This window comes from Microcaecilia unicolor, chromosome 10, assembly GCF_901765095.1.
Source record: "Microcaecilia unicolor chromosome 10, aMicUni1.1, whole genome shotgun sequence".
In the NCBI taxonomy this organism is placed as follows: Eukaryota; Metazoa; Chordata; class Amphibia; order Gymnophiona; family Siphonopidae; genus Microcaecilia; species Microcaecilia unicolor.
The window spans coordinates 32,196,495-32,222,939 of NC_044040.1; the positions used below are offsets into that span (position 1 = coordinate 32,196,495).

Sequence of the window (26,445 nt, forward strand, 5' to 3'; positions counted from 1 at the left end):
ATTCCAACATGCGTGGGATATGCATAAAGGAATCCTGTGCAGAAGGAATGGATCCTCAGAAGCTTAGCCGAAATTGGGTGGCGGAGCAGGTGGGGGGAAGAGGGGTTGGTGGTTGGGAGGCGAGGATAGTGGAGGGCAGACTTATACGGTCTGTGCCAGAACCGGTGATGGGAGGCGGGACTGGTGGTTGGGAGGCGGGAAGTACTGCTGGGCAGACTTGTACGGTCTGTGCCCTGAATAAGGCAGGTACAAATCAAGGTAAGGTATACACATATGAGTTTGTCTTGTTGGGCAGACTGGATGGACCGTGCAGGTCTTTTTCTGCCGTCATCTACTATGTTACTAATATGTTTCAGTTCTGTCAATCCATTGTTTGTGTTTGTTTAGGGGCGCTTTTATGAAGTGGCAGTAAGCCCAACGTGGGCTTGCTGCTCATTAAAAGGGAAGCACCGCCGAGTTACCGCGGCAGCCCAGCAGTGGTTTCCTCCCCCAGACAGCGCCATTTCCGGCACTGCAAAAATATTTCCATTTTTGTAGCGCTGGTGTGTACCCAGTGGTAACTGTGCAGTACCTCATGCAGCCCAGTTACCGCTAGGTTAGCACGGGAGCCCTTACTGCCACCTCAATGGGTGGCGGTAAGTGCTCCCCCTGAAATGGTCACACGGCCAGTGCTTCACTTGCTGCACGGCCATTGCTTTAAAAACCCAAAGAGCTGCCTTTTACCTGTCACGGGAAAGGGGGGCCTCGGCGCGCATCAAAAATGCACGCTGATGCCAGCGCAGACCCCCCTTTTGCCGCAGCTTCATAAAAGAACCCCTAAAATTTTCTTTCACTTTCCACTGCAACTGTTCCTGATGCCTTCAAACATGCTGTGGTCACAGCACTCCTTAAGAAGCCTTCACTTGACCCTACCTGTCCTTCCAACTATCGACCCATCTCCCTCCTCCCCTTCCCCTCCAAGATACTTGAACGCACCGCTGTCTTGACTTTCTTTCATCTCAAACTGTTCTTGACCCACTCCAGTCTGGCTTGCGCCTTCTTCATTCAACTGAAATTGCACTTACTAAAGTTTCTAACAACCTGTTACTGGCCAAATCCAAAGGTCTCTATTCTATTCTCATCCTTCTCGATCTATCCGCCGCTTTTGACTGTTGATCACAGCTTACTCCTTGATACGTTGTCTTCACTTGGATTCCAGGGTTCTGTTCTTTCCTGGTTCTCCTCCTACCTCTCGCTTCGCACCTTTAGTGTACACTCTGGTGGATCCGCTTCCACTTCTATCCCATTATCAATCGGTGTCCCCCAGGGTTCTGTTCTCAGTCCTCTCCTGTTCTCCATCTGCACTTCTTTCCTTGGCTCTCTGATATCATCCCATGGCTTTCAATACCATCTCTACGCTGATGACTCCCAGATCTACCTCTCTACCCCCGTAATCTCAACCAGCATCCAGACCAATGTATCAGCCTGTCTATCTGATATCGCTGCCTGGATGTCTCAATGTCATCTGAAACTTAACATGGCCAAAACCGAGCTTCTCATCTTTCCCCCTAAACCCACCTCTCCTCTCCCCACTTTCTCTATTTCTGTGGATGGCACTCTCATTCTCCCTGTCTCATCAGCTCGTAACCTTGGGGTCATCTTCAACTCCTCTCTATCATTCTCTGCTCACATTCAGCAGATTGCCAAAATCTGTCATTTCTTTCTTTATAACATCAGCAAAATCCATCCCTTCCTCTCTGAGCACTCTACCGGGACCATTATCCACACTCTTATCACCTCTCACCTAGATTATTGCAACCTGCTTCTCACCGGCCTCCCTATTAGCCATCTCTCTCCTCTTCAATCAGTCTAAAACTCTGCTGCACGACTCATTTTCCACCAGAGTCACTATGCTCACATTAGCCCTCTCCTCAAGTCACTTCACTAGCTCCCTATCCGTTTCCGCATTAAATTCACACTTCTCTTACTGACCTATAAATGCATTCACTCTACTGCTCCCAAACACCTCTCCACTCTTGTCTCTCACTACGCTCCCCCTCGGGTACTCCGTTCTGTGGATAAATCTCTCTTGTCTGGCCCCTTCTCCTCTACTGCTAATTCAAGACTGTTCCTTTTATCTTGCTGCACCTCACGTCTGGAATAGACTTCCCGACTTTGTACGTCTAGCCCCGTCCTTGGCCGTTTTCAAATCCAGGCTAAAAGTCCACCTCTTTAACGCTGCTTTTGACTCCTAACCACTACTCTGTACCCTTTTATCCCCTCCTCTTTAATTCCCTTACCTCTTAGTTGTTCTGTTTGTTTGTCTGTCTGTTTGTCTGTCCTACTTAGATTGTGAGCTCTGAGCAGGGACTGTCTTTTTATGTATAATGTACAGCGCTGGGTATGCCTTGTAGCTCTATAGAAGTGATAAGTTGTAGTATTAGTAAAATTCTTATGTACCACTACGTGTAAATTTTAAGGGGCTTCGATGTTAACTTCAGAACAGTACTGGGCAGACTTCTATGGTCTGTGCCCTGAGAAAGGGCAAGGACAAATCAAACTTGGGTATACATATAAAGTATCACATACCGTGTAAAATGAATTTATCTTGTTGGGCACACTGGATGGATGGACCGTACAGGTATTTATCTGCCGTCATTTACTATGTTATGTTACTAGGTTACACATTACAAGTTACACATATTAGCTTTCACTGCACTGCCAACATATCCAGAGAAACACTGGATTTCAACTGAAAAAAAAGCTTACCTGTCATGCATATTTGTTTGTCAATAAAGCAGGTAGAAAAACTGCAATTTCTTTACCTGTAAGTCCAGCTACAGGTTTTCCATAGCTTCGTTGTGGAAGGTTGAGTTCCATAGTATTAAACACATAGAAAATGAATCCCTTTTATATTTGTGTTTTAATCTTTCAATATAGTTCAAGACTTCCTATAGATTTATCTGTTTCTTGAAGAATGCATTTTTTTCTATCTAGAAATACAGGCAAACAGACAAGTTGTGGGTGATACCTTTTCTATGAAGAACTCAATACATTTGTGATTAGCTTGCAAAATTTATAGGTCCTCAACATCCCAAGAATTAGAGCAACCCAATGCAGCACCCCCCTCAGTGCTTACATGTTAGTGAGGGCACAGTGAAATCTAGAAACAAAAATGCAAGGAATTGTAAACATGAGGTAATATTTGATCTTTATAGGTCAAAAATGGATTAAAATAAAACAAGTCACTGTACACATAAATGCTAAATATTAACTACGAGTCATTATATGTTAAATGAGAGTATAATGACTTTCTGCAACAGTTGATATTTTGTTTGGAAATCATTAAAGTAATCTATTAACTTAGGTTTAATAATCTACCTTAACTCCAGAAGTTAAGTTACATTTTAATTTTTTGGAAGTTTATAAAATTTGAAAGTACTTTCATGCTAATTTTTAAAAGAAAAAGAATGTTTTTTAGAAGTTATGTTTCCACCTTGTTCTTTCTGGCGGTACCATAGTAAAATCAATAACAGCATAAAAACACAAGATTGGTCCATTCCGTCTGCACAGTTAGGTTAGGTGCAAAGAAAAGTGGGAAGTGGACTAATGACTCAAGAGACCATGACTACAGATTCAAGTGCGAAAATCTTTATTGTAGACTCGACACAGATCTGTGTTTCGGCCACAGGCCTGCCTCAGGAGTCTTGGGCATTTTGCTTCAGCCCTAGAGCTGCAATACTTTCTCTCATTGTTTGCTCTAAAGGTCTTTCTCAAGACCATCAGTATTGGTTCCCATGTGGAATTTCCTTTGACCACAGATACTATCGAGACTCTTGAGGCAGGCCTGTGGCCGAAACACAGAGCTGTGTTGAGTCTACAATAAAGATTTTCGAACTTGATTCTGTAGTCTCACTGCCCATCTTCAAAGCCTTGCTCAAAGCCCACCTCTTCAATGTCGCCTTCAGCACCTAACCACCATACCTGTATTCAGGAAATCTAGACTGCCCCAACTTGACATTTCGCCCATTAGGTTGTAAGCTCCTTGGAGCAGGGACCGTCCTTTTTGTTAAACTGTACAGCGCTGCGTAACCCTAGTAGCACTCTAGAAATGTTAAGTAGTAGTAGTATTAGTCCACTTCCCACTTCTCTTTGTATCTGTTCATTTCATGGTATTTCGACGTTCTACACACCAATTCTGCCTTGTCATAGATTCTGTGACTGGTTGCAGGGGGCATGGCCATTGTGGGGCGGGTCCCTCAGCGATCACCCCACCCCTGAAGGTTGGCCTGGCATTTGAGTATTGGCACCTTTTTCATTAGAGAAAATACACTGTGTAAAACACTTTGAATGTAGTTGCAAAAATCCCAGAAAGGCTATATATCAAGACCCATTCCCTCCAACCACTAGAGTTGCCATTGAAGTTCAATCCTGATCTGTTTTTGCCATTTACTGGACCCAGACAATAGAAGTCTGCCTGGCCTTGATTGTACTTTCCAACCTCTGGAAACTGTCATCAAAGGCCACTCAAGTTATGAGGTCATTTAAGTTTTGCTTTAATTGAATTCATCCTTTTTCTATATAGTGTTCCTCTGTGTTTATCTCACTCATTCTTGAATTCCATCACTGTTTCTGTCTTCACAACCTCTCCTGAGAGGGCATTCCAGGCATCCACCACCCTTTCTGAGAAAGCGCCTAAGCCAAAAATCCACCAAGTCTTGTGTGTAAAGGAAACATAAACGTTGTCCTCACTTGGATTTCAGGGCTCTGTTCATTCCTGGTTTTCTTCTTATCTCTCCCAACGTATCTTTAGTGTATACTCTAGTGGATCCTCCTGTACTTCTGTCCCACTGTCAGTTGGTGTACCTCAGGGATCTGTCCTGGGACCTCTTCTTTTCTCCATCTATACTTCTTCCCTTGGTACTCTGATCTCATCCTATGATTTTCAGTATCATCTTTACGCTGATGACTCCCAGATCTACCTCTCCACACCAGAAATCTCAGCCAAAATCCAGGCCAAAGTATCAGCCTGCCTGTCTGACATTGCTGCCTGGATGTCTCAGCGCCATCTGAAACTAAACATGACCAAGACTGAGCTTCTTATCTTTCTCCCTAAACCAACCTCTCCTCTTCCCCAATTCTCTATTTCTGTGGATAACACTCTCATCCTTCCTGTCTCATCAGCTCGTAACCTTGGGGTCATCTTTGACTCCTCCCGCTCCTTCTCTGCACATATTCAGCAGACTGCTAAAACCTGTTGTTTCTTTCTCTATAATATCACCAAAATTCGCCCTTTCCTTTCTGAGCATACTACCAGAACCCTCATCCACACTCTTATCATCTCTCGCTTAGACTATTGCAACTTGCTTCTCACAGGTCTCACACTTAGCCATCTCTCTCCAATCTGTTCAAAATTCTGCTGCATGACTAATGTTCCGTCAGTGTCGTTATACTCATATTAACCCTCTCCTCAAGTCACTTCACTGGCTCCCTATCCATTTCCGTATACAGTTCAAACTCCTCTTATTGACTTATAAGTGCATTCACTCTGCAGCTCCTCAGAACCTCTCCACTCTCATCTCTCCCTACATTCCTTCCCGGGAACTCCGTTCACTGGGTAAATCTCTCTTATCTGCACCCTTCTCCTCCACCGCTAACTTCAGACTCTGTTCCTTTTATCTTGCTGCACCATATGCCTAGAATAGACTTCCTGAGCCGGTACGTCAAGCTCCATCTCTGGCCGTCTTCAAATCTAAGCTAAAAGCCCACCTTTTTGATGCTGCTTTGAACTCCTAACCCTTATTCACTTGTTCAGAACCCTTATTTTATCATCTTCACTTTAATATTCCCTTATCTCTTGTTTGTCCTGGTTGTCTGTCCTAATTAGATTGTAAGCTCTGTCGAGCAGGGACTGTCTCTTCATGTTCAAGTGTACAGCGCTGCGTACGTCTAGTAGCGCTGTAGAAATGATAAGTAGTAGTAGTAGTAGCTTATGTGGCTTGATGAAGCTGGCTCCTAGAAACAGCCCCTACACTGTGTAAATGATTTGGAGCAGGTGTGAATGTGTACATTTACTCTACTCGTGTACTATATTTTATGAAAATCACAGCCCCACCTCTGCTCCACCCAAACTATGCCCCGGGAATTCCCACATGCAGCACATACATATGTACACTCTGTCTGGTCACCACATGTATTTACACATGTGAATACTGTGGTTTAATTTTATAAAAGGCCTTTTCCATGTGTAAAACAGCTTTTAAATTCAGAACATTTTAAAAGTTACTGCCAGGGTCATGCAACCAATTTTGCCTTCACATATGGACCTGAACTATATCACAGGTAATAGTGAGCATAAAGCATGAATCCTATAACTTACAATTTAATGACCAGCGATTTTGCAATTTTTAATAAGCATATTAAATCAAATTGATATCATACAATAAAGTACTGAATGTATTATAAGGGCGAGTCTATAAATTGACAGCTGAATCTAGGCACTTCAATGCTACGAGCTTAGTGACATTTCTATAATGGCGTTTTGGTACCAAGATTCCTGAATAGAATGCTAGCATAAGGCTGACATTGGTGTGCCTTGTGTAGACGTGCATTCTTATGACATGTCAAAGGCAGGTGTAAGTTGGTGAACCTAGACATGCCAAGTGATGTGTGTAGTTTGTAGTATTCAGCTAACAGGAGTCAACCTGCGTAAGTGCCACGGTCAGCACTGACCCCGGATTTCAATGCCAGGCCGTTTCCAGTGACTGGCTAAGCAAATATTTAGCGCTGGCTGGTTAACTTAACGGTCAAAGACAGGACTTCTATTTATGCGGTCTGAGTTGCCCGCTAAACTTAGCCAGTCAGCACTTGAATATTCAGAGATAGCTGGCCAGACCACACCATATAGCTGGTTAGCTGGTATCCCCCTAATTCTATAAAAGCCATCAAAAATTGCATGCTCAAATTTGGGCATGCGCCCAATTTGTGCATGTAATTTAATTGACTACCAAGGTAATTAGTGCCAATAATTTACTTTTTTAACAACCAATTATTGACACTAATTAGATTAATTGGAACTTACGTGTGTATATTTAGGCACAGGATCCGCACCTAAATTTTATGCGAGTATAAAATAGGGCTGCAGAAATGGGAGGGTCGTGGACAGAATGGGGGCATTCCTAGCATTCGCAAAAACAAATGGGGTTCACACTTTCCACAAGAACAGAACACAATAAAAACAGGGTGGAAAAGAACCAAGTCCAAGAGATCAGTCCAAACACCAGGATAAGATGCTCCAAACACAACTTTATTTGGAGCCTACACGGTCCGTGTTTCGGCTACAAAAGCCTTCCTCAGGGGTCAATCGATGAGTGCTCAGCTATATATCGATTGATGATGGAGCGCATGAATATCTATCACTTGGTTAAAATGTATGTAACATCCAACTGGATCAAATTCAAATTTACATGCATTGTTATAGAAATCATGGGATATGCGCCCAAATGTACATTTCCACTGCGTTTCAGTTAGTGCAAATGGACATGCCTAAAGTTAAGCATGAGCCCCAGGCATAAACACTATTCTATAAACCAAGCCTAAGTTTAAGCACAGCTTATAGAAAAGCACTTTTTTGGCCCCCGTGTGCTAATCACAAATATTCAGGGAAGATAACCAACTATCCCCCACAGAATATTAGTGGTTAGCCGGCTAAATGCTAGTTAACTGGCCAGGAACCGTTTCTGACCAGTTAAATAGCTCTGAATAGAGATCTATAAAATAATGAGTGGAGTAGAATGGGTAGATATGAATCGCTTGTTTACTCTTTCCAAAAATACTAGGACTAGGGGGCACGCAATGAAGCTACAAAGTAGCACATTTAAAACAAATCTGAGAAAATATTTGCAGGTAGGCATACACAAGGGCAGAGTTTGGGTGGAGTGCATGGATTATAAAATACACGCAGTCTTTTGTGATCTCTATGGCTGCTGCAAGCCTTTGCTCGTTAATATCACATATGCAACGTGTTATGCTAGTACTCTACAAATAAGGCTGCCAACTGGATTCAGATTTGCAGGATAGGGTTGATCCAGCCCTGGGACTTATAGTCTTGCTTTTCTTGGGGAAAAATCAGAACCAGAAGTCCCTGAATGCAACGGGGTAAACCCAGGACCAGATCAACCCTGTCCTGCGAATCTGGATCCAGTTGGTAGCCTAATTTATCTACCGTATTTTTCGGACTATAAGACGCACCGGACCATAAGACGCACCTAGGTTTTAGAGGAGGGAAATAGGAAAATTTTTTTTTGCTTTTTCCCTCCTCTAAAACCTAGGTACTCCGGTGCGTCTTGTCCGAATCCCTCCCTCCAAGTTCGGGATCGCCCTCAGGGTTACCTCCTCCCCCCTCCCCAGCCCTGTCACCACCTCTCCCCTTACTCACGCAATCTTCCCTGGTGGTCTAGTGACGTCGGGGCAGGAAAGAGCCCCCTCTTTCCTGCCCAGCGCGCTGCTCTCCATCCTCTTGTATGCATTGCTGCCTGACGGACTCGGCGAGATTCAAAATGGCCGCCGAGAATTGAAGTCTCGGCGGCCATTTTGAATCTCGCCGAGACCGTCAGGCTGCATACAGGAGGATGGAGAGCAGCGTGCTGGGCAGGAAAGAGGGGGCTCTTTCCTGCCCCGACGTCACTAGACCACCAGGGAAGATCGCGTGAGTAGGGAGAAGTGGTGACAGGGCCGGGGGGAGGGCGATCCCGAACTCGGAGGGAGGGAGGGAGGGCGGCCTGCCTGCAGCCGGCCGGCCAGCCAGCCAGCCAGCCAGCCAGCCAGCCAAATCTCTATCTTCGGACTATAAGACGCACCCCCCATTTTTCTCCCAAATTTTGGGGGAAAAAAGTGCGTCTTATAGTCCGAAAAATACGGTATTTATTAGGATTTATTTACCACCTTTTTGAAGGATTTCACTCAAGGCGGTGTACAGTAAGGATAAATCAAACATGAGCAATAGGCAATTACAGCAGTTAAAATATTCAAATAACAATACAAAGTATGGCATAGTACACTACTTACAATGTCAACACAATACGTAATAGAACATTTTAATTGACAGTGAAGGATATAAGCAAAGACGGAGCATGTAGATAGGTAAGAGAGTAAGATGAGCTAGAAAGTAAGGCGACTAATTTAAAGAAAGTTGCACATGAAATCAGAGAGATGGTTAACATATAGATATCTATATCTTTAATGAAAGGTACATGTATATTTTTCTTTAAGAATAGACTTCAAGTAGGCACGTTCTAGGCTCCTAAATGTAGGTGCCTCTTAATTTAGCTGCTCTCCACGTGTCCCCATTGTGTGATGCCTTAGATTTCAGCTCTGCCTCAGCCGCCTCTTCAACCCTGGCCAACTCACAGGCCGATGCTCAGAATTGCTGCGGTAAGCCAACAGTGCAGGAAAAAAATGCCCCCAGAACAGCGCAGAAAATTCTTTATTCCTTATTCACTTTTGCTATACTGCTATAACTGAAACCAGAACCAAGCGATTTACAGACTAAACATTAGCAAGAAAGGAACTCCATAATGTAGATAGAAAAGTGCAACAACCAAGTGGAGCAGAGGAGTGGCCTAGTGGTTAGAGCACTGATCTTGAAATCCACAGGTGGCTGGTTCAAATCCCACTGCTAGTCTTTATGATCTTGGGCAAGTCACTTAACCCTCCATTGCCTCTGGCGCAAACTTAGATTGTGAGCCCTTCTGGGACAGAGAAATATCCAGTGTACCTGAATGTAGCTCACCTTGAGCTACTACTGAAAAAGGTGTGAGCAAAATCCAAATAAATTATTTGAGATTCTGTTGCTACTATTTGAGATTCTAGATGGAATGTTGCTACTATTTGAGATTCTACATGGAATGTTGCTATTCCACTAGCAACATTCCATGTAGAAGGCTTCTGTTTCTGTGAGTCTGACGTCCTGCACGTGCATGCAGACGTCAGACTCACAGAAACAGAAGCCTGCGCGGCCGCATTGCTATCTGCAAGGGCAGGCTTCTACATGGGATGTTGCTAGTGGAGGAGTAGCCCAGTGGTAAGAGCACAGGTCTTGCAATCCAGAGGTGGCCGGTTTAAATCCCGCTGCTGCTCCTTGTGATCTTGGGCAAGTCACTTAACCCTCCATTGCCTCTGGTGCAAACTTAGATTGTGAGCCCTCCTGGGACAGAGAAATATCCAGTGTACCTGAATGTAGCTCACCTTGAGCTACTACTGAAAAAGGTGTGAGCAAAATCTAAATAATAAATAAATAAACCAACACTGCTAAAACAAGGAAAGAAAAAGAATGAGAAGGGGGAAGGAAGGACAGAGGAGAGGCAATAAAAAGATATAGATCCCATAACTGCCGCAGGCAAGGCTCAATGGAAATGGCATGTAAATTATATGTGTGCTGCTAAAGCAAAGAGGGAAGATGTGCTTGGCACATGCACAGAAGAGTTTCACAGTAAGCCTAGCTCCTGTGCACATGCACCAGGCAAAACCCACACATTGGCATCTGTTTTCTGCACCTTTAAATATGAGCTTTTCAAAAAAATGTTTAAATGGAAAAACAGGCTCCAATGTGTGCTTTCACTTTTGGGTTTGCTCAAACTCATGCACGTTTGTTTCTCACAACTGGCACTTAGGGTTTTGCATGCATTTCTTTCTGCATCCAAGCTGTATAAAAACGGGCAGAATTTAAAGAACGAATCGTGAGAAATCCTCTCTTCAAATACCTTAATGCCTGTTCCGAGCTGGCGTTAATTGTTACAGTGTCAAGGTGGCTTTGTTTTGTGCGCTGTTCTCTGAGCATTGGGAGAAAATAGGAAATTAGCTCATTAACATACATTTGACTACATTAGCATGCTATTTGCATTGATCTCTGGCTTACTCGTTTCCCACATCTGAGCATTCTGCGCTCGCTAATGCGTGTGCTAGTTTGGTGCTAATGACATCTAGCACCCACATTTGCTTCTGAGCATTGGGGCCTCAGAGTGCAGAGCACCTGTGCTGAGAATCAAGCTTATATCCTCCACCTCCCTCCCCATGCCTTTCTCGTATCAATATTAGTGGATAATGTTAACCTCTTTTTAATGGAAATGTACTGGCAGTTTCTACATAACACTGTGGGGCCCTTTTACTAAGCCATGTAGGCGCCTACGTGCGCCCAACGTGTGCCAAATTGCAGTTACTGCCCGGTTACTGCATAGCCCTTGCGGTAATTTAAATTTTGGCGCACGTCCGCTACATGCGTCTGAAAAATATTTTTTATTTTCTGACGCGTGGCAGCTATGCATGTCAAGTGGAATTTGACATGTTTAGACCATTACCGCCCGGTTACAACATGAGAACTTACCGCTAGGTTGATGGATAAAATAAATAAGGTCTCAGACCCAAAATGGACACACGGCCATTTTCATTTTGCCGCACGTCCATTTTGGGCAAAAAAGGGCATTTTTTTGTAGGTGTGCCAGAAAATAATTCTGCGCTCGCCCAAAATGCGTCTACACTACCGCAGGCACCTTAGTAAAAGGACCCCTGTATTATTGTGTTTTCATATTGGATCAAATCGTTTAAATGCTTCGAATGATAACATGAGACTGTTCTTTGTTTTTTCCACTAGGAGGCAGAATGTGCCTACGTGCTCTTTGTAGTTGCCATTTTCTGGCTCTCCGAAGCGCTGCCTCTGGCTGTGACCGCGTTCTTACCTGCTCTTATGTTCCCATTATTTGGCATCATGAAATCCAAAGAGGTGAGTGAGCCTGTCCCCTTCTTCACATACTGGGTTCTTCTCCTATGTTTGCATTGTCGATAGTCCACACTCAAATGAAACAGTGGAATAATGAAATTTCTTCACTAAGAGGGGGTCAATATACTCCTCATATACTTCACAAAGCTGAACTTCTAAAATATTAGAGGAAAAAGCCTGACTAATTACTTGAGACACTCAATAGCAATAAAGGGAATATAAATGCCCTCCCGCGGGAGGTGGTGATGAAAACGGTAACAGAGTTCAAAAATGTGTGAGATAAACATAAAGGAATCCTATTCAGAAGCAATGGTTCCACAGAAGCTTAGCGGAGATTGGGTGGCAGAGCCAGTGGGGGGAGGCGGGGCTACTGGTTGGGAGGAGGGGCCAGTGCTGGGCAGACTTCTACGGTCTGTGCCCTGAAAATGGCAGATAATGGCAGATACAAATCAAAGTCAAGTATACACATAAAGCAGCACATATGAGTTTATCTTGTTGGGCAGACTGGATGGACCGTGCAGGTCTTTCTCTGCCATCATCTACTAAGTTACTATAAACAATCTCCCCATCGCTTCCAGTGCTTATCTAACATTGGCATAAAAGACCTCCAATAAAGTCCAATATCAATATTTGTTAATTTTCTTATTCATTTTTTCATTATTAAACTTTCTTATTTTCCATTTATATCCAAAGTATAAAGATTCCTGTGTTTTAATCATACTTTATATATAGATATCAATGCGGGAAGAAAAGCACTTATCTTCATGTGGACAATCCCGCCAGGGACCCATTTCACCCTTGCTTCTTCAGGGGATGCGCTGACATGCTTGTCTTTCCATTACTTCGTCCCGAGTGTGGACTATATTTTTAAGTAGAATTTATTCTCCAATTGCAAATTGCATTGTAGATGCTGACATTTTTGCTCTTTATTTTGCAAAGAACTGCACTTGAATTATAGCTCTGGACTTCTGTGGTTGATGAGGCTCATTACGGTGCATATTGGGGATAATACTATAAGCGGGCGCTAACAACAGCACCAGTCAGTCTTTAGTTTCTTCGTAGAGGCTATTTTACATGTGCAAGTTAGGCCCTACAGTGCCTTAGATTTTGTGACTTCTGAAGCAGGCGAGGTTTTCCGAAACACAGTTCTGTGTCGAGTCCACTGTTCGGTAATAATGCTCCTTGGGCCCTACATTGCTGTTTTTTTCTAATAAAGTTTTAGCTCTGGAACTAGTTGCTGGAGGATGTGGTAATGGTGGTTAGCGTATCTGGGTTTAAAAAAGGTGTGGACAAGTTCCTGGAGGAAAAGTCCATAGTCTGTTATTGAGATGAACATTGGGGAAGCCATTGCTTGCCCCGGGACTGGTAGCATGGTTTGTTGCTACTAATTGGGTTTCTGCCAGATACTTGTGACCTGGAACGGCCACTTCTGGAAGCAGGATACTCGGCTAGATGAACCTTTGGTCTGAGCCAATGTAGCCAGTGGCATTCCTAGGGGCGCTGACACCGGGGGCGGATCGCCGATGCGCCCCACCCCCCGGGTGTAGCACCCTCCCGGAACAGCGCAACCCCCCCCCCCGGCGAAATAACCCCTGGGTGCAGCGTGACCCCCCGGCAAAAGAACCCCCCCGGGTGCACACTGCTGGGGGGGGGGGGTGCCGCGCGCCTGTCAGCTCTTCATTTTCATGCTCCCTCTGCCCCGGAACAGGTTACTTCCTGTTCCGGGGCAGAGGGAACATGGAAACGAAGAGCTGACAGGCGCGCGGCACCCCCCCTCCCAGTGGCGTGCACCCGGGGCGGACCGCCCCCACCGCCCCCCTTGGTACGCCACTGAATATAGCTATTCTTTTGTTCTTATGTACATTTTCTTTTTATCTTTCAACCTTCTGGTGCCTTTCATTTGTTTTTGTTGGAAGGTGAGTTTGCCACCCCCTACTTTTGCTTTTTGTATTTTGTGCCCCATTATGCACCTTTACTGAATAAAGCTTAGTGGCCCTACTACCATGTACCATGTAGATGTGAAGCATCTGTTTACGCTTTCCAAAAATACTAGGACTGGGGGGCATGCTACTTTGTAGCTTCAAAACGAAGCAGAGAAAAATTTTCTTCACTCAATGTGTAATTAAACTCTGGAATTCATTGTCAGAGAATGTGGTAAAGGCAGTTAGCTTAGCAGAGTTTAAAAAAAGGTTTGGACAGCTTCCTTAAGGAAAGTTCCATAGACCATTATTAAATTGGACTTGGGGAAAATATTTCTGAGATAAGCAGCATAAAATGTTTTGTACTTTTTGGTGGATCTTGCCAGGTATTTGTGACCTGGATTGGCCACTGTTGGAAACAGGATGCTGGGCTTGATGGACCTTTGGTCTGTCCCAGTATGGCAATACTTATGTACTTATGTGTAAGAGTACATTAACTCGCAAAGGTGCTACTCTTCTGTACATTTCTACGCTCAAGTGGCGTGTAAATGCAGGGGGCCCAGTTATAGAATTGCCTTTAATGTGCCAATACTGGTTTTTAAACTACAAAAAGACTGAAGAATTAGTCATGGGGGAGGGAGGGAAAATACTGTAGTTCTGGATTTTTCATGTCTGTTGTGAATACCTTTGCTACAAAGAAAATGCCAAAAATGAGCACATTTTATTTACGACTGTGAGACCCCAAGCAAGGGTTGGAAGTGAGCCCGTGAAACATTGCAGTTGGACAAATGGGATGAACTTTAAATAAGTATTTATTTACAGAACTCCCCAAGCCTGTTCCTTCACAGGACCTGAGACGTGGAGGGGCATAATCGAACAGGGATGACCATCTCTAAGGGCGTCCATCTCTAAGGACGTTCCGGCGAAGGGGCGGGGAAACCTGTATGATCAAAGCAAAATGGGCGTCCATCTTTCATTTCGATAATACGGTCGGGGACACCCAAATCTCAACATTTAGGTCGATCTTAGAGATGGTCGACCTTAGAGATGGCCGACCCCGGTTTTCGGCCATAATGGAAACCAAGGATGCCCATCTCAAAAACGACCAAATCCAAGGCATTTGGTCATGAGAGGAGCCAGCATTTGTAGTGCACTGTTTCTCCTCACATGCCAGGACACCAACCGGGTACCCTAGAGGGCACTGCAATGGACTTCACAAATTGCTCCCAGGTGCATAGCTCGCTTACCTTGGGTGCTGAGCCCCCCAAACCCCCACTAAAACCCATTACCCACAACTGTACACCACTACCATAGCCCTTAGGGATGAAGGGGGGCACCTACATGTAGGTACAGTGGGTTTCGGGTGGGTTTTGGAGGGCTCCCATTTACCACCACAAGTGTAACAGGTAGGGGGTGGGCCTGGGTCCGCCTACCTGAAGTGCACTGCAGTACCCACTAAAACCTGCTCCAGGGACCTGCATAGTGCTGTGATGGAGCTGGGTATGACATTTGAGGCTGGCATAGAGGCTGTAAAAATGTTTTTAAATATTTTTTTAGGGTGGGAGGGGGTTGGTGACCACTCGGGGAGTAAGGGGAGGTCATCCCCGATTCCCTCCGGTGGTCATCTGGTCAGTTCGGGCACCTTTTCGAGGCTTGGTCATGAAACAAAAGGGACCAAGTAAAGTCGACCAAATGCTCGTGAGGGACACCCTTCTTTTTTCCATTATCCGCTGAGGATGCCCATCTCTTAACCACGCCCCCATCCCGCCTTTGGTACACTGCCAACACGCCCCCGTGAACTTTGGTTGTCCCCGCGACAGAAAGCAGTTAAGGACGCAAAAAAATCAGCTTTCGATTATGCTGATTTGGGCGACCTTGGGAGAAGGACGCCCATCTCCCAATTTATCACAGTTATCAAGCAGGCCTCTAGCAGCAGGCTTAACACAGTTTGTGACTAATGGGATTGCCACGCCCCAAACACAGCCATTTAGTTCTTGTCTTCTCCATTATCAATGGCTTACCTCAGCCAGATCACAGCAGCTATACATATTCAGCAAGGGCATAGGCTTTGACTTCAGTTCCTTCCTTCCTGGGCCTCCTTAACTTCTGCCTGTCTCTGTATTTTGAACTTCTCCATAGTGACTCTGCCCCTCCTGGCTAACTTCCTTAGGTGGGGGGGGGGGGGGGAGTCTGCACTCTTAAGGTGGCCCAAGATCATTAAAGAGAGACTTTTCTTAAGGGTGAGGGGCAGTGTCCTATGAACCCCACCACAATGACCTAGCCATATCTTCCTACTTGCAAGCTGCATGTCCTTTCTCCCATCCCAAATTCAATCGGAACTTGCCTCAGCTAGAGCTGTGTTGCCATTCAGAGTTACGTGTTGTGCTGCACAGCGAGTCCCACACTCCTCCTGGGGAGCTGAAGTCAGATCCAGTATTTTTGGAACTTGAATCATCTGAATAGAAGTCTTGCTGTGCACCACTAGGACTGAATACTAGCGCTGGATCTGGTACAATTACGTTTAAGCACAAGGCAGTCAGCTGCTTGCATTCACGGTGCTGTGGGGCACAGATTCAGCTCTAAAAACAGCATCGTGACTTAGCAGAAATATTCTGAAGCATTCACACATTTGTGAAAACATCTGCCTCTGACTTTAATGAGAGAATTTCTATGAGAAAATGGAAAAAAATGTCAGCACTTGACAGTTCCATAGAATAAACAAAGGAAGTTGGTAAATGCTGAAAAAGAACACAAAGACTGCCCCTTTTCTTGTATTTTGCCCAAATATATTTCCATTAAGAACTGGCCAGGTTTTGATCTTAGCAGCTTGCATCGCAGTCACAGCATCATACAGCGTTGGTGGTTTTTCTTTTAGATCTTTAGTCTTTAGTAAGGTTACCAAATGGCTCCAGAAAAAGGAGGGCAGATTGAGCCAGTCTGGGTTTTACTTCTATTGCTGTCAATGGAAGCAAAACCCAGACTGGATCAATATGTCCTCCTTTTTCTGGAGCCATATGGTAACCTTAGTCTTTAGAGACTATATCCATTGTTTTCTGGAGCAATCTCTGGTACACTTTAGCTTTTTCACATATGCACAGACTCCTGAGGCAGGCACTTTAGCCGAAACACGGTGCCATGTCGAGTCATCGATTTTAACACCCTCTCATGTATGGAGTAAAATATATATGACATCTTTCATCTGGTACGAAAGGAAGTGGAAAAGAAACCAACTTCAAGAGATCAAACAAAATACCAGGATAAGATGCTCCAAAACACAAACTTTATTCTGACCCTACACGGGCCGTGTTTTGGCTTTTACAAAAGCCTTCCTCAGGGGTCGATCAGTGAGTGCACAGTCGTATACTGATTGACAGTGGAGCACATAAATTGGTATCTCTAAATACAGGGAGGTATAATGCCTTGCACCAACAGGTACAATCAGTATACAACTGTGCACTAACTGATCGACCCCTGAGGAAGGCTTTTGTAAAAGCCGAAACACGGCCCGTGTAGGGTCAGAATAAAGTTTGTGTTTTGGAGCATCTTATCCTGGTATTTTGTTTGATCTCTTGAAGTTGGTTTCTTTTCCACTTCCTTTCGTGCTGTTGAATGTTTGTGGAAATTGTGAACCCCACTTGGTTTTGCGGATCTTTCATCTGGTGTCTTTGGAAGAGTTTTGTTGATCATGCTACTCCTTTGTTTGATGGGTATAATCATACCAAGGCCCATCTCGTAACATTAGCATTTTTCCTCCTCATGTTCCATTTCTGCTTCCATCATGGACGCTAGGTGCCACTCCTACTGCCACTCTCACTATCATTTACTCAATGCCTCACTTGGCTTTCCCATTCTCCTTTGTAGGTTTGAAAAAATCAGTGTACCCTTAATATCATCAGAATGGGTTTCTTCTTCCTCTCCTTCCTAAGGGGTCCTTTTACTAAGCCACAGTGAAAAGTGGCCCTGCGCTAGTTTTGTCGTATCAAATTGTCTTGCGCTGGGCCAATTTTTACCGCAGCAGGAAAAAGGCTTTTTAAAAAATATGGGGCAGTAAATGGTCATGTGGTAATATCAAAAAGGCGCGGCTGTTTCCTGCCTGAGCCCTTACCGCCACTTACTTAGAAGGTGGTAAGGGCTCACGCTCAAACCTCATGGTAATCAGACTGTGCGCAGCAATGTGGCTGCCCTGCTGATTACCACTAGGAATGGCCCCCACGGTAGAAAAGAAAAAATTATTTTCTACCATGGGAAACTGCGCACGCCAACTTCAGAACTAGCATCGGGCTCCCGCGTCACACTGGCGGTAGGGCCAATTTGGCACGTTCTACCCGCACCATTGTAAAAGGCCCCTAAATGTATGAACCAATTTTTCTTCCTTTCTTTGCTTGAATTTTTAAGTGAGTCACTTAGGGTCCTGTTTACTAAGGCATGTTAGCATTTTTAACGCACCTACAATTAGTGCGTGCGCTAACTGTATCGGCACCTATAGGGATATTGTAGGCGCGTACATAGTTAACGAGCGTACATGTTTAACGTGCGTTAAAAATGCTAATGCACCTATAATGCGGCTTAGTAAACAGGGCCCTTAGTCCCAAATCCTAATTGTCTTTCTACTAATTATCACCTTGATCCACTTTGGCTTGACCTTTTTACTGCTTCTCCACTATTCTTCTGACTACAGTCTTCCAGGTATTCCAAATTTCTTCACTGGTTTCCATATACTGGACCATCAAGTTTTTATTTCACCAGCTTCCTGATGCATTCTGGGATCATTTCCAGTTCTACTGGTGATGCCTCTTGAGTTTTACAGTCTGATTCTCTTTTTTCCTTCTCAATGTCTTTCAATTGATATCCCCCCAGGGATTCATTTATGTTCACCTACTATTTTCTCTTCATGACATTTTCCTCTGTGTTCTCATCTTTGCATTTCAAGATGGCTATCATCTTCATGCAGTTCCACTTAAATCTTATCTCTTTCTTTCCAACTTTATCTCTGCTGTCTGTGAGCAAATAACACTAGAGCAATTTTCGCAAACTGGCTTAATACAAGTAAATTACTTTCTCCCCCTCACATTGTACCTTTCTTTATTTCTTCAGTTTTAAAGTAGGTACACTATCACTTTTTCTCCCTCTGTTGAAATCTGGGTACGATGTCGGTTTTGAACTTATTATTTAATTGACATTCCTTGTAAGGATAAGTAACTCAAGTGTCTGTTGCTTTCTCTGACTCACTGGTTCTGAAATCTAATCCGTGTAACTCCTGGAACATCTGGTTTTCAACATATCCAGACGTCAGTCAATATTCAAAAGGATTTATACCAGTTCTTCTGAAACTTTTATGCAGTATGACCTTATTTTAATACATGAAAATTTACATGACCTTAGGTCAGAGTTTCTCAACTCAGTCCTCGGAACACACCATCCAGTCAGGTTTTCAGGGTATCCACAGTGATTATGCATGAGATAAATTCGTATTCACTGCCTCCATTCTATGCAAATCTATCTCATGCATATTTATTTTGGGTATCCTGAAAGCCTGACTGGCTAGCTGTGTCCCAGAGATTGGGTTGAGAACCCCTTACCTAGATGGATGATGAACACATCAGCCTCCTACCCTCTTATTTATTTAAAAACTAGTAAAAAAAGCCCCGTTTCTGATGCAAATGAAAAGGGGGCTAGCAAGGTTTTCTTCTGTGTGCATGTGGGAGTGTGTGTGTCCCTGCCCTCTCTCCCTTCCCCTGTGCTGTCTGTCCTCTCTGTCCCCTCCCCCCCCTCGGAGTCGAGTCCTTCAGTGTTAAGTTTCCTGCTGTGCTGTGTTTGTGTTTACAGAGATAGTGAGGGCTTCTGCCCTCTCTCCCCTCCCCCCTCTGAGTCCTTCACTGTTACAGAGAGAGCGATTTGATTTCGTGCTTTGCTGTGTTTTCCTTCACTGTTTGTGTTACAGAGAGAGCGAGGGCGGGGCAGACACTCATGGGGAAACCAGATATCTCTCCCCCTTCACACTTCCGGCTGGAGGCTTCATTTAGAACGTTGGTGGTGCCTTTTATATATAGAGATTTCTAGACCATACTATCCCAAGTGTTAGGTAGTTTACAGCTATATATATATATATATATATATACATAATAAAATCTGATGAAAACAATACATACGTAAAAAGAACATTTCAGATAAGCAAAAAAACGGATAACAACAAATTAGAAACCAGTATTCATATCAAAAGCTTCTGCGAACAGGAAAGCTTTGCTGGTAATCCTTGACACTACCTAATTCACAGGGAAGAGAATTCCAGAGTGGTGCACCTTCCACATAAAACATAGCTGATCAATGTTCCTCTAATGGATATGCCGGAAAGAGGCAACATCTACTTCCTCCTGATCCTCACTCATCTACAGCAAGAAGGTAGCAGCATCAGTGGCAGCAATCAGCACAGGGTCCTTAAGTCAGTGTGTTCTCACACACTCCAATATTCTCCATGGGATCCAGTCTAACAAGAAGCCTACCCAGGAGGGGCTGGGGACCTTTGAGAGTTCGTTGTCCTACTACTACTAGGGAAAGGTCACAGTGGATCTCCAAAGAGATGGGAAGTTGGAGTTGCCCTGTTTCTATGATCCCATCCACTGATGATGTAACCCCCACAGTTTGGGAACCACTGGTTTATACGTTTACCCTCGGATTCTATATAGTGCGCTTAGATTTAGGCGCCGAAATCATCGTGGGTTCTATAACACCGTATGTAACTTAACTGGCTTAACAAGCTAATGAGTGCTGATAATAGCACTTAAGCAATAACGAACACTAATTGGCACTGATTAGAATTTAGGCACCCAACTCGCTAAGCGTATTCTGTAACTATGTGCGCTGAACTTCTAACGTGCGGAGGCAAAAAGGGGTGTGATTATGGGCAGGAAATGGGGGGTTTCATGGGCATTCCAAAATGTAGGCACCTAGTTATAGAATATGGCCCAGTGCACCTAAGTCTATGCACTGAGATTTACACCAGGTTTCCGTTGGCGTAAATGGATGTGTGCAGATATTGGCGCTGAAATATCAACTAAGCATCTTCTATAATTGGCGCCTAAATCTAGGTGTTGAGTATAGAATATGCTTAGTCGGCACTGAATTCATATATATAGAATCCCCTCCTTAGTGGCGACCACTGAATATACAAACCCTCTATCTGTGATTATATAGATAGTACCACCAAAATTTTTACAAGCCACATCAGCACTAGCTGGATAGTGCTAGGGTAGAGCAAAGGTGGCATGTGGGCATTCCACTATGTTTATGGAGAGTGACAAAATTCAGCCGCTACCTAAATTTATCCATGTAGCTATATGGATAGCGGCTGGATATCACTGACTAAATTTATAGAGGCAATGCTTGCCACTGTATATAATTATTCAGCTAATAGGAGTAGGGATGGACCACGGGGAATCAACCAAAAAAGAGAGAGGGCAGTAGAGGTAAAAATTAGGTAATGAATTGAATAAATCACATACACACAAAAAAAGAGTAGTACACTAGTCAACATAAGAATACAAAAAAACAAAGGCATTTGTGCCAAAACACAGTTCGGTGTCGGGTCCGTGAAAAAGTATTTCCTGTTGTTGCTTTTAAGTTTACCTTCTTGTAGCATCATTTCATGTCCTCTAGTTCTACAGCTTCCTTGACTTTGTAAAAGGTTTGTTTGTTAAATACTTTTCATGTATTTAAACACTGTATTGTATCTCCCCTATCCCTCTTCTTCTCTATAATGACTAGACTTATCCTCATGCTCATCCATAATGACGATTACTTCTCATTCTCAGTCTCTCCACTTACGTTCATTACCTGTTTACACTCTGTTTCAAATCCTTTTCTGCTTTTCTTTGTGCACCTTTCCTGAGGTATTTTAAAGGTAAGAAAAAGACACAAAACAAAACAGAGAAAAGAGAATAAGATGATACCTTCGTTAGGTATTTTAGAAACTGGAGTGGGGAAGTAGGTTTATCAACTCAGCTACTCCAGCAAATGGTTCAAGAAAAAGTCTATTCTGAAAGCTTTCAGTAGTAAATAGAGCACAGCAGTGGCGTAGCCACAGGTGGGCCTGGGTGGGCCAGGGCCCACCCACTTAGGGCTCAGGCCCACCCAACAGTAGCACACGTTTAGCAGTAGCTGGTGGAGATCCCAAGCTCCACCAGCTGAAGACTTCCTCCTGATGGTAACGAAAATGTTACTGTCCACGATACCAGCACCTACGCATGTTTGGTGGGGGGGGAGAACACTTGCTGCCCACCCACTTCTTGCCTAGGCCCACCCAAAATCTGTTATCTGGCTACGCCCCTGGAGCACAGATTGGACATCATAATCCAAAATGCACAAAAATAGCTTCACTTCAGCATATCACAAAAAGATTCACATACTTTTGAGAACTTGGTTAGTGCTTAGGCAGGATTCAGCTTTCTGCTTGTAGCTCTTGAAGAAGGTCTTTGCAACATGCCCTGAGTCTATGATGGAACCTTTTAGTTCCTTCTGTACATAGGGCAAGCTTGTCCAACCTACGGCTTGTGGGCCAGAACCCAGCCCACCAAGTACCTTCTCAGCCTAAAGAAGCTTGGAAGTTTTGGTGGGGAAACATAGATTCTTGATGCAGGATCCCTGCTTCCCCGCTGTGGCTTGTCCACCTACAAGCTTGAGCAGTGCTGCAGGGACAGTTTAGATTGGTCTTGTGGTTTCAAGTCTTGCAAGACTTGAAGCTGCAAGACCAATCCAAACTTCCAGCACTGCATGGCTCAAGCTCATAGATAGAAGAGTCACAGCGGGGAAGGAATCCCACAGAAAGAATCTGCAGCTTAAGGTAGATGAGGAGAAAAAGTCTGTGAAGGCAGGGGATGGGGGTACATGAGACAGAAAGAGAGATTGGATAAAGGCAGGGGGGGGGGGATATATGAGAGAGAGAAAGGCTGGGAGGGGGCATGGGAGAGAGAGAGAGAGAGAGAGAAAGTAAGCACATGCTTGTACGCATACATGTGTGTCTTGCCCTCTGAATTTTATGAAATATTAAATGTGGCCCCTGATTCAGGGGAGTAGCCAGACAACAGATTTTGGGTGGGCCTGGCCAAGTGTTCTCCCTACCCCCCCCTCCCCCACCACCACCACCATGAAAAAAATATCTCAGCTGGCGGGAAAACACTTCTTTCCACCTTGGCAGTCTGCAGCAGGCTTACGCTGAAAACTGAGCATGTGCAGGTGCCAGTATCATGGAGAGTAGCGTTTTCGTTACCATCAGGGGGGAAGTCCTCAGCTGGTGGCGCTTGGGATCCCCACCAGCTACTGCTAAGCATGTGCTACTGATGGGAGGGCCTGATCCCTAAATGGGTGGGCCCCGGGCTACCCAGGCCCACCTGTGGCTATGCCACTGCCCTGATTAAAAACAAAAGGTTGGACAAGCCTGTCCTAGGGCTTTCTTGAGGGAGATTTGGAGGTCTGTGTCTTTAATCAGACAGCCATTCTTCTCTAGGGATTTCCTTGTAGAGGCATTAGCAAGCTGGCTGAAGTCTGTCTGCACTGCCCATTTCTCTCTGGGAGTTAGCCCTAGCTTGGCCTCTTAGCTGTTTTCACAGGACCCTCTCTGGACTAGGGGTTCTTAACCCAATCCTCAGGACACACCAAGGCAGTCTGGTTTTCAAGATATTCGCAATGAATAGCCATTACACTACTAATACAAAGCACATTGCTTATATTCGAAACCCTGCTTAGAGTGGAGGAGTGGCCTAGTGGTTAGGGTGGTGGACTTTGGTCCTGGGGAACTAAGGAACTGAGTTCGATTCCCACTTCAGGCACAGGCAGCTCCTTGTGACTCTGGGCAAGTCACTTAACCCTCCATTGCCCCATGTAAGCCGCATTGAGCCTGCCATGAGTGGGAAAGTGCAGGGTACAAATGTAACAAAAATAAAATAGATACTATTGGAGATTCTACATGGAATGTTGCTAGTATTGGAGATTCTACATGGAATGTTGCTATTCCACTAGCCCAATGTGTATAAAGCAGAGTTGTTTGACTATGAGGGAAAAGTCTCAACCGCTACAGCTATATTGTATACACCTAAGTGTTCATTTTATAGCCTGTAGAAAAAGTCATCATAGACTTGAAAAACCCTCAATTTTTTACTTATATAGAATTTTTTTGTTTGCTTGATCAAAAAAGTAAAATCATCACTTATCTTGCCAAAATGTTTCTTTAGAAAAGGCGCTTAGTCCGGTTACATAATGAAAATGCAATGGTTCCTACGGTCCCGTTTCGAGTATCTTCGTCAGGGAACCTTCTTGCACCTAAAAATATTGCGCCAAAATAATTAAGTCAAAAGCGGGAAAAATTCAAATTCAAATACTGTAAACTACTATTATAGTACTAATACCTCACAGGCAAATCATGTCATCATACCTTTGTTCAAAATCTTTGTTCCAAAACTGAATTAGTTTTTCTATAAGGAAGATCGTGTCTTCTGTGAAGAAATTTGTTGGCGTCCTCACCTGACTTGGTTGGGCGATTAAAAGAGAGTTTTACCCAATCGAGCATTAGAACGTATATGCTGCACTGCTGACTCAGTCCAATCACGGACTGAAGCGTCACTGCTCAAACCGAATAGATTTAATTAGTCAATTTAAAGGGGCCTTTTTGTCCTTTACAAAATATATATATATTTCCGTGATTACCGCCATTCACGGAACTATGAAATGAAAAAAGTTGATGAATTATAAAAAAGCTCCCCAATGTACATTCATATTTAACCCTCGGGGTTCCAGAGTGTTTAATCTATAGATCCATCGTTGTTCAGCTTGTAATAGCTGTCTGCTGCGATCTCCGCCTCTAATATGTTCTGTCACATGGTCTATCACTGAACATTGAAGATGTCCAAAATTGTGTTTGAACTCTTTACAGTGGGAGACTAAAGGAGCTCCTAATTTTAAAGAGTTAATGCATGACTTATGTTCACTCAATCTTGTTTTTAAACTCCTGTCTGTCTTGCCAACGTATATTTTGTTGCATGGACATTTCAAAAAATATATCACATGATCAGTCCTGCATGTGGTCAAATATCTTCGTTTATATACTTTGTTGTCTGATGGATTGCTAAATTGTCACCTTCTATCATCATATCACAAAACGGACAAGATCCACATTTTGTATGAAATCCATTCAGGTTTTTAGTTCTCAAAACAATGTCAGCTGGACATAATATTTCTTTTAAATTACGTTCTCTTGAAAAAGCTATTTGTAGCTCCGATTTATTGAACATGGAGTGTTGCTGTACAATGTCCCAGTTTTTTCTAAATAAATTAGCCACCTCTTCCCCAAGTCAGGTGAGGACGCCAACAAATTTCTTCACAGAAGACACGATCTTCCTTATAGAAAAACTAATTCAGTTTTGGAACAAAGATTTTGAACAAAGGTATGATGACATGATTTGCCTGTGAGGTATTAGTACTATAATAGTAGTTTACAGTATTTGAATTTGAATTTTTCCCGCTTTGACTTAATTATTTGGCGCAATATTTTTAGGTGCAAGGAGGTTCCCTGACGAAGATACTCGAAGCGGGACCGTAGGAACCATTGCATTTTCATTATGTAACCGGACTAAGCGCCTTTTCTAAAGAAACATTTTGGCAAGATAAGTGATGATTTTACTTTTTTGATCAAGCAAACAAAAAAATTCTATATAAGTAAAAAATTGAGGGTTTTTCAAGTCTATGATGACTTTTTCTACAGGCTATAAAATGAACACTTAGGTGTATACAATATAGCTGTAGCGGTTGAGACTTTTCCCTCATAGTCAAACAACTCTGCTTTATACACATTGAGATTATCTGTATTGATTGTAGAGTATCTGTGATAGCGTTGGCTATTCCACTAGCAACATTCCATGTAGAAGGCTGCGCAGGCTTCTGTTTCTGTGAGTCTGACGTCCTGCACGTACGTGCAGGACGTCAGACTCACAGAAGCAGAAGCCTGCGTGGCCACATTGGTGATCTGCAAGGGCCGACTTCTACATGGAATGTTACTAGTGGAATAGCAACATTCCTTGTAGAATCTCAAATAGTAGCAACAGTGGAGGAGTGGCCTAGTGGTTAGGGTGGTGGACTTTGGTCCTGAGGAACTGAGGAACTGAGTTCCATTCCCACTTCAGGCACAGGCAGCTCCTTGTGACTCTGGGCAAGTCACTTAACCCTCCATTGCCCCATGTAAGCCACATTGAGCCTGCCATGAGTGGGAAAGCGCAGGGTACAAATGTAAAAAAAAAAAAAAAAAATATAAGCAATGTGGTTTGTAGTCCCAAAGCTACACGTTGAGTGTTTGTGGTATGAATGAAGTATAGTGAATAGTGAGGAGAACATGAGGTTTTATATAGTTTTCTATATTTAGAAAGCGGTACAAAGATGAGTTCAATAAAAATATATATTTACAAAGTATAAGAGCAGTGGCGTACCAAGGGGGGTGCACGCCGCTGGGGGGGGGGTGCCGCGCGCCGGTCAGCGTCATTCGTTTCCATGCTCCCTCTGCCCCGGAACAGGTTCCTGTTCCGGGGCAGAGGGAGCATGGAAACGAACGACGCTGACCGGTGCGCGGCACCCCCCAGCGGCGTGCACCTGGGTGTGAGGGGGTTCTTTCACCGGGGTGGGGGTTGCGCTGCACGGGGGGGGGAGCGCTGCACCCGGGGGGGGCGGGGCTCATCGGCAATCCGCCCCGGGTGTCAGCGCCCCTAGGAATGCCACTGTATAAGAGTTGTTAGTGGT

The 26,445-nt window shown here is 44.0% G+C and overlaps 1 protein-coding gene across 1 annotated transcript in view; it reads left to right on the forward strand.

The window, feature by feature from the left end:
* SLC13A1 (solute carrier family 13 member 1) overlaps positions 1–26,445 on the forward strand; it is a 110,368-nt gene that overhangs the window by 13,967 nt on the left and 69,956 nt on the right. Inside the window, exon 3 of the mRNA XM_030216750.1 lies at positions 11,627–11,755. Within this exon, the coding sequence (XP_030072610.1) occupies positions 11,627–11,755 (129 nt within the window). The remainder of the gene's footprint in view (positions 1–11,626; positions 11,756–26,445) is intronic.